This window comes from Dendrobium catenatum, unplaced genomic scaffold, assembly GCF_001605985.2.
Source record: "Dendrobium catenatum unplaced genomic scaffold, ASM160598v2 fragScaff_scaffold_1284, whole genome shotgun sequence".
NCBI lineage: Eukaryota > Viridiplantae > Streptophyta > Magnoliopsida > Asparagales > Orchidaceae > Dendrobium > Dendrobium catenatum.
In genome coordinates, this window is record NW_021319746.1 from 1875611 (window position 1) to 1883822 (window position 8212).

Genomic DNA, 8212 nt, shown 5'->3' on the forward strand with positions numbered 1-8212 from the left:
TTATAAATTTATTATATAGTTTTTTTTTAAAAAGAAATCTAAAATATTTTAGTTGGAAGCTGAAGCTCCTAATATATAATTTTTTTTTAAATGCTGAACAATACATTATAAATTATATGCCACAAGTACATAATGAATTAAAAAATATAGGGCCCACACCGATTTACAAAATTAAGAGTTTAATATCTTAGATGATTTCATACATGAACATGCAAATAAAAAGATATATAAGTGGTACCAAAATTTTTATATGAAAAAATGAAAATTATAGGGCCTAGCCTAATTTACAAAATTATGCTCTTGTTTGTCATCGATTACAAATGATATCCTTCTTTTTTATCATGGAAGTTGGAAGTTCCCCATGGCATGTGGAATGTTCTCCTTTGTGCAAAGGAACTTAAGACAAAGAAGTCTATTATAATAGTTGGTATAATGTTGGGAGTCATAATTATTTTGAAAGCGTGTATCAATTTTATAGAAGATGGCGAGTGTCAACATTATTGATAGTCAAGTAATGAATTATATGGGCGTCGGACGATAATGGTTAAAAGAGTGTAATAAAGTGTTAAATGATTTGAAGGTTGTATTCAGGCAAAGGTGATTAGAGAATCATAGTTATGTGATGATGATTGCAGAATCGTATTTGGATAAGGTGATTGAAGGATCATAGTAGTTGGAGTACCAATGTTGGTGACTGTGATTGGATGTTTGTAGTCAAATGATGGTGGTTGGAGGAATATAGTTTGTAATGATGTTTGAAGATATGGAGTCAAGTGATAATGTTTAACTATCACTGAAGGAAAAAATGAAAATTATTGATAGAATTTTCGGTGAAAATTTTTCTTCATAATATTTTTGCGGATTTTCCGACAGATTTCGGACAACTTTCTGATTAATTTCCAAGGGATTTTTGGTGAAATATTTTTCCAATTGATTTTTGGCGGATTTCCGACATAATTTCAAATTTTTGGATAATTAATTAAATTAACTAATTTAAATATTTATTAAAGTAACTAATTAACTAATTATTAAATTAATCAATTAAAATTTTAGTTCCCCACAGAAGCTCGCAGCCCGCTTTATTTCTCCCTTTTCTTTTTAGTCCCACACCGCCCGTGAATACTTGAATTTGTTGCATAAAACTAATCTAAAATTTTGACTATTTAACATCGTTCTTGCATGGAATAGCGAGTTGATGTTTTTTGTTTTGAGGGCGGCGAGGTGGGGGCGGGCTTGGTTGTGCCGATCAACTGGCGCGGTCTAGTACGAGTTCAGCTAGGGCAGCAGATTAATCGAGCTGGCCGGAATGGGTTTTCGGACGTGAAAATGATTAGAAGAGTTTTAAAAAATAAAAATCTATTTTGTTGTTTATTTCCTATTTTCATGTTGCAATTTCAGGCCGGAAAGCCATCGAAAATATTTTGGTAGATTTTCTTACGTCGATAATAATTTTTTGATGCATGATTTACTGGTGAAAATTTTTTTGTCGGAAATCTATCTGAAATACTAATTAACTGTGGATTTTGATCATTTTTTGGTGGAAATGGCCGCCGAAAAATATTGTTTTTCACTTTTTCCTGTAGTATATCAATTGGACTATGAGTTTGTTCAAATAAGAGTTTAGATGATCATAAATTTAATTGATTATGAAAATTTTAAATTCAATTAAGCATTGAGTTTTACGACAGATCAAATTATGTTTGATGATCTATTGATTCCTATATAATTTTGTTTAGGGTCATCCTTATCACTCACTACTATTAAAGAGAGCAACAATTGAAATTGACAAATATTAGGTGGGTTGGTATAATATATTAAATTTTAGTTATGATGAATTTAAAAAAAAATTGAATTTATTTTCAAATGAGTGTAATTCATAAATAATAAATTAATTTTTATATTTAATTGCCTAAAAAAATTTAAGATTTTTAAATTTTATTATAACCAAAATCTTATTAAGCTTGTCCTAACCCAACCTTTTGTTTTCCTCTTTAAAATATGGAATAGCAAGTTGTGGATAAGGGAAATAATCTTTACTTTCATTTAGGGTGCTAAGGTCACTATAGTCAATCTTATTTTCACACTCTTCATTAAAAAGTTTAGCAAAATATCTCATCCACCTTTGTTGTTATATATATAAAAAATTATTATTTTGTGGCTCTTAATTTGTATATTTGGACCAATATCATCTTTTATATTTATTTGATCAAATATCCTCCAAAATACCTCCAATTAGAAGTATTCAAATAATCTTTTTATATTGCACTAATCTTGATTGAGCAATACACTCACACTTGTAATTTTTCCTTAGTCACTCTTATTAACATGATCTTTTTATCTATTTACTTGCATTTGCATGAGTCGCACTTGAAAATTTCTTTAATTAATTCAATTTTGAGTGCTAGTATTATAGAGTGTGATGGCATCGTTATTTTGCATAAAATTTGAACACTTAGATTTATCTTATCACTTGTTCTATACATCATCATCTTTATTTATAAATTTTTTACTAAAATTCTGTTTTAAAAGTAATAAAGAAGTGATATAAGTGTTTTAAAATAAAATAAGTTGATTAATTTAATTACTCAGTTAATTAAATTAATTAACTTTTTTCAGTTTTGTCTTATCATATTTCTTTATTATCTTGCAAAGGTGGGCTGTTTGGTCTTTTCCTATTTAAAGGCTAGTTGACAGTGGGTTTATGGAACAATTATTACGTCCTCTGACCGGACGTAGAGCTACGTTCGGCCGCCAATAACATGTCGCCACATGCTCTTACTCTTTATCGAGCGGCCCGACGACTTGACCCGGAGTGGAACCAGGAAATGCTATGTTCGCGATTTTCTCGGTATTTGCTCGGTATTTGCTAGGTATTGCTTTGCAAAAATCAGAAATACCGCTCTGTGAAGACCAATGCCATGCAAATACTAAGTTGTACTGAGTTTTTTTACAACTCGGTACAACTCAGTGTTTGCTCAGGATTTGCTCGGTATTGCTCGGTATTGCTAGGTATTTGCTCGGTATTGCTAGAAAAAACTCGGTACAACTTGGTACAACTCGGTATTGCTAAGTATTTGCTCGGTATTGGTTATTGCCGAGCAAAATCGACCAATACCTAGCAATACCGAGCAATCTTGGGTCTGTTCCGGGTCGGGTTGTCGAGACGCGCGATAAATAATGAAAACGCGTGACGCGATTCTACTGGCGGCCGAACGTAGAGTTGCGTACGTTCACCGGACCAAATAAAAGTTCTGGTTTACGAGAGTGGGAAAACATAAGCATAATTTTGATCTTTTGAGCCTTCTCTAGTTTTCGGGTTTTGAGAGCGGGAGCCATCCGAAGGAGAAAGCTGGGGTTTGTTTCGGCTTGATTTTTTGAGTGAGAAGGAAGAAGACAGAGGTAGTGAAATCTTTGGATTTCTGATTAGAAGGCGAATCTTTTTTGTTTATCCTCTCTATCTTGTTCTTCTTCTTTGAGAAATAAAACCTCAAGTGACTGTCGTTTGGTTGCCGAATTTGTGCTGTAAGCTCTTCATTGAGTGTGTGAGAGAAATGATTTTGGGATTGGAAATGCATTGAGGTTTTGATGCTTTGTTTGGGTGTGAGAGAAACAAAGGGCTAGGTCTTTGTTAACAGTTTTTTGAGCTTCTTGTGCAAAAGAGAAGTTGTGGAGAGATGAAATCTTAGGATTTGTGTGTGTGTGAAGAAAGAAAACCCTTCTTGTTCTTCATCTCTGTGAAAGGCAACAGGTTTGTTTGCCGGTTGGAATCTGATTGTGCCGTAAGATCTTGCTTATTTGCATTATAGATGTACGTTGGAATTGCAGGTATATGTTTCTTCTTGTAGATTAGGAGGTTTGGTCTTGATATCTGTTGTGTTGCTCTCGGTTTAGAGTTGTGTCTCATGTTCACCCGATTCCTTGCATTTTTTATTCTCTGTTTTAGTTCCCTACTCATATTTTTAAAGATTTGATTAGATCTTGAATTGTTATTTTGGAAGCATTGGTTTTGGTTTGGACGGTTTCTCTGTTCTCTGACATATCTAGTTATATCTGCTGTTATTTCTTATCTTGCATTTATTCTTTTCTATAAAAAAAATTGATGATAGTGGGTTGAAAGCTTTTTTTTTGTTATTGTTATTAGTTTCTATTCAAAAGATCCGTATGAGATCTTTGTCCGGGAAGGCTCTTTGGCAGAAATCTATTTTTTGGCATCCTTCTCTGTTTAGCCGAGTGTTGGCTAGTTTGATTTTTTTAGAAGTAATTTTCTGTATACAAATCTTATATCCAATTTTCCACATGTATTGAATAAAAGAGATAATCCTGGTTGCCCCGTGGATGTTGAGTTCGCAAGAACTTGAACCGAGTAAACTTTGGTGTGTTTTTGTTTCAGTTTTTCCTGAAATTTGTTTATTGAAATTATTCTTTTCATAAGCTGTGAGGCAACATTAATTATTTACTATTTGTGTCTTAGGAATTAATTTTGTGAGAGTACAATTTACAAATAACCTATAATCTACGATCAAGATAATTGAATTATCATCTGGTTGGGTGGTTGGTTTATATCTTCCACGCACAACAAATTGGTATCAGAGCCTCGTTAAGGTGATCGAGGAAGGAGGAAGGTGTTCCTTCCAAGAAAGAGAGGTGGTGACTACCGGTGTGGTCGACATGCTTGCTCACATGAAGTTGTTGATATGTGCTGAAAGGGCTTGATCGTCGAGCCTTGCTTGCAGGTGAGCAGGCGGAAGGACGAGTGGGGTCGCTGGTTGAGCGAGTGGGCTAGGAGCTTGACGCAGAGGCAAGCATGCGATCTTGGCGAGGTTCGCCGGATTTGACGAGGCGGGCATACCCTTGTCGCGGAAAGAAGGCAGAGCCGGTTGGGCTAGTTTGGCCACGAGATGGGAGGCCGTTCGGTCATGGTTAAGTTCGAGTACATGCGAAGTTCTCCAGATAAGCGGACTGGAGCAATGCTGCCTGGCTCGGTTTTGCGGAGCTTGCTTGAGCTCAGACGTGCGTAAGGAGGTTTTTTTTTAGCAAGATCCGAAGAAGAAGTTTTGGCGCACGGATGTGGGATTCGCAAGGAGATCCACCGGCCACGGTGGTTAGAAGTTATAGCCGAACAACAAAGTTGACCTGTAGACTCGGCCAGAGGCAAAAGCCCGATTGAGCTTGAATCGAGGGAACGAATGCGGGCTGGAGGAGATTCCCGCTTGTATTGGGCGCGAGGACTGGTCGCAGACGGAGCGGAGGTTCTGCGATCAACGTGGCAAAGCGGGCCATAGGTGCTAGTCGGTGTCGGGCTCATTCGTGTGGAATCAAGTGGAACAGACAAAGTCTGATCGGGAGGCGTCCGTGCTGAGCTATTTGCGTAAGGGACGGTCGGAAAAGAGCTTCTGCTGGCAAATACTGCAGGGAATCTTGCAGATATTATGAATTGCTAGGAGGAGGCAACTAGGAGATCTAGGGAGCTCTTGGTTCATGCAGGCTACAGGAAACCTGAGTTCAGCAGGTGATGGTTCTTGATCCATGAGAAACTTTTTTTGCTGTTGATGAAGAAAATAGCTAAGTGAAGTAGCAAAGCAAGGCACGCGGGAGATTGCGTGTACAAGGCGAGGCAGGTTGTCCACAAGTGAGTAGGGGACCACGACAGATTCAAGATTATTGTTTTTTATTAAAGATCGGTTTAGATCTTTGAGGTAAAGCTTCCGATCAAGATTGAGAGAAAACCAATAAGTGGATTTGTATGTTGGTGCAAGTAGATTAAAGAAAGGAAATCAGAAACATAAATTGTGATTTGAGGGATTTCTGTTTTATGGGTCTTGTGAGAGCGGGAGCCATCCGAAGGAAGGCTTAGGGGCTAAGCTGGTTTTTCTTCTTGAGTGAGGAGGAAGAGAGAGGTGGTGAAATCTTGGGATTTATGTGTGTGAAGAAGGCAAACCCTTATTATTCTCCTCTATTTTGTTCTTCTTCTTCGAGAAAACAATCGTAAAGGGATTGTGGATTGGAAGTGAGTTTTATGGCGTAAGCTCTTTCGTTCGGTTGTTTGAGTCGAGTGTGAGAGAAAAAAAAGGGCTAGATCTTTGTTAACGGTTGTTTTGAGCTTCTTGTGGAAGAGGGAAGATGTGAGGAAGTGAAATCTTGAGATTTCTATGTGCGAAGAAGGTGAACCCTTCTTGTTCTCCTCTTGGTTGTTCTTCATCTCCGAGATAGACAATAGGTTGTGATTATCTGTTGGAAGCCAGTTGATACCGTAAGATCTTGTTCTTTAGCTGAATGCTGAAAGTGCAGGTGTGTTGATACCTGTTGTGCTCTCAATTTTTTTAGGGCTAAGTCCTTTGGTTCATCAGATTTATTGTATTTTGTTGCTCTTATTTTAAAGATATGGTTAGATCTTGAGTTATTTGATGGTAAACATGGACCAAGGTGGAGATTTGTTATGTATTGATCCGTTTTTAGTTAGATTGATCCGCTTTGACAACTTATCCATATAAAGACCTATAAATAGGCATTGTATGAGATGTAATGGGTTAGGAAAAAAATATTAATAAAGCTTTAATTGTATTCCCTCCAAAAATTATCTCTTCCCCTCTTCTCTTCCCTCACCCTTTCTCTCTCTTACAAGAAGAGCTCAACATGAGCTCTCAAAAATCTTCCTCCTAGACTAACTCCTAATTATATATTTAAGACTAATTATGACTGTTGAGGTTTAAGTTAAGATCATTAAAGTTTTGTTAGAGTAGTTAAGATCATTAATATTTGATCTGATCCCAAAATTTCAAGTTCGGGTCAGGTCAACCCGAACCCGAACCGGTTCGAGTTCATGTTAGGAATTTCAACCCATTTGTAAAATCGGGTCAGGTTCGGATTGACCCGGAAACCCAAAATCAACCGGTTTGACCCATTTTTAATTAATTTAAGAGGATTTTAAAAGATTGTAATGAAATAAGTAAATATTATTTAAAAAAAAATATTGTTGCCCAAACGGAATTAAGCTTTTAAATATTTTAAATTGATTGAAGTAAATCTTATATTAATTTTATATAAGTTTAAATAAATTAAATTAAATAAAAAAAATTAGTAAAACATACCCGAAGAGGGTCGGGTTCAAGTCCGAAAAACTAACCCATTTGTAAAAAAAGGGTTGGGTAGAACAGTTCCGGGTTAGGCCAGAATCCGACCCATGACCCGATTTGGACAATCCTAATTTGTTATATATAATTTTACACTCATGTCAAAGTATATTTGAACAGTCCTAATTTGTTATATATAATCGGAGTTCTTATTATGCATTTATTTATACTTTATATAACTTATACATAACTATATAACACCAAATAATACTAACTATTATAACACCAAAATAAAACTACTTATTATCAATATACTGCTTTTATAAATACACTAGTTGTAATGATAAAATAAATTATTACAAAAAAATCGCTTTTACTTTACTCTGGTTCTACCTAACCAAACAAGGGAAATAATTCTTCTACGTTTATTTTACAGACAACCAAAGAGTATCAAAGTATTCGGAATGCACTATATTTAATTTATATTGTATTTGCTTTACACTGCATTTTCTTTTCAGGCAACCAAATAGCCCCTCAAAGATTTTTGAGATATATAGTGAACAATAATTTTGTTTTCCTTAAACGAGGAACTTCACTTAGGATTTTACATGAATTTAATCAGATACCACTCAAGATCAAGGGAAGTAGTCCTCACTTCAACTTATAAATAACAAAATTGTCTCGGAGTTTCCCTATCAAATTTCATCAAAAATTTTGATTTTATACTCCCCGTAATGTTTAAAATAGAAGAAATATGCATAAATGTCTTATTCGAATCTATTTCAAACCATGTTATAACTATGATTGATTTTTTTTTTTTTAAATAAAAATCATTAATGCTCTATTATGGTTTTATCATCTAGGATATCAACATTGATTAAAGTTTATTTGAACGATTTTTGAATGTTATTCAAATTTATTTTGATATATTAAATCATTAATAAATTATTTAAGTAAAATTTAAATAATTTCTAAATGTATTTTTTTTTGTTATAGCTTAACCACGATTAAAATTATCCCTCATCTTTATCAATGTTTGAGAGAGAGAGAGAGAGAGAGAGATGGAGAAGAATAAATCCCAACAAAAACTTTTATTTTTGTTTTCTTAAGCTTCGTTTGGTTCTTCCTTTTTTTTTTTTTTT

The 8212-nt window shown here is 34.9% G+C and overlaps 1 protein-coding gene across 1 annotated transcript; it reads right to left on the reverse strand.

Annotated features, from left to right (window-relative positions):
* Positions 1-4721: 4721 nt before the first annotated feature.
* LOC114580800 lies at positions 4722-5331 on the reverse strand (the record flags this gene model as incomplete). Its single annotated transcript, XM_028699433.1, is given in 1 exon segment — positions 4722-5331. A coding segment is annotated over 1 exon segment (449 nt), but the record flags the coding sequence as incomplete, so codon positions are not given.
* Positions 5332-8212: the final 2881 nt, after the last annotated feature.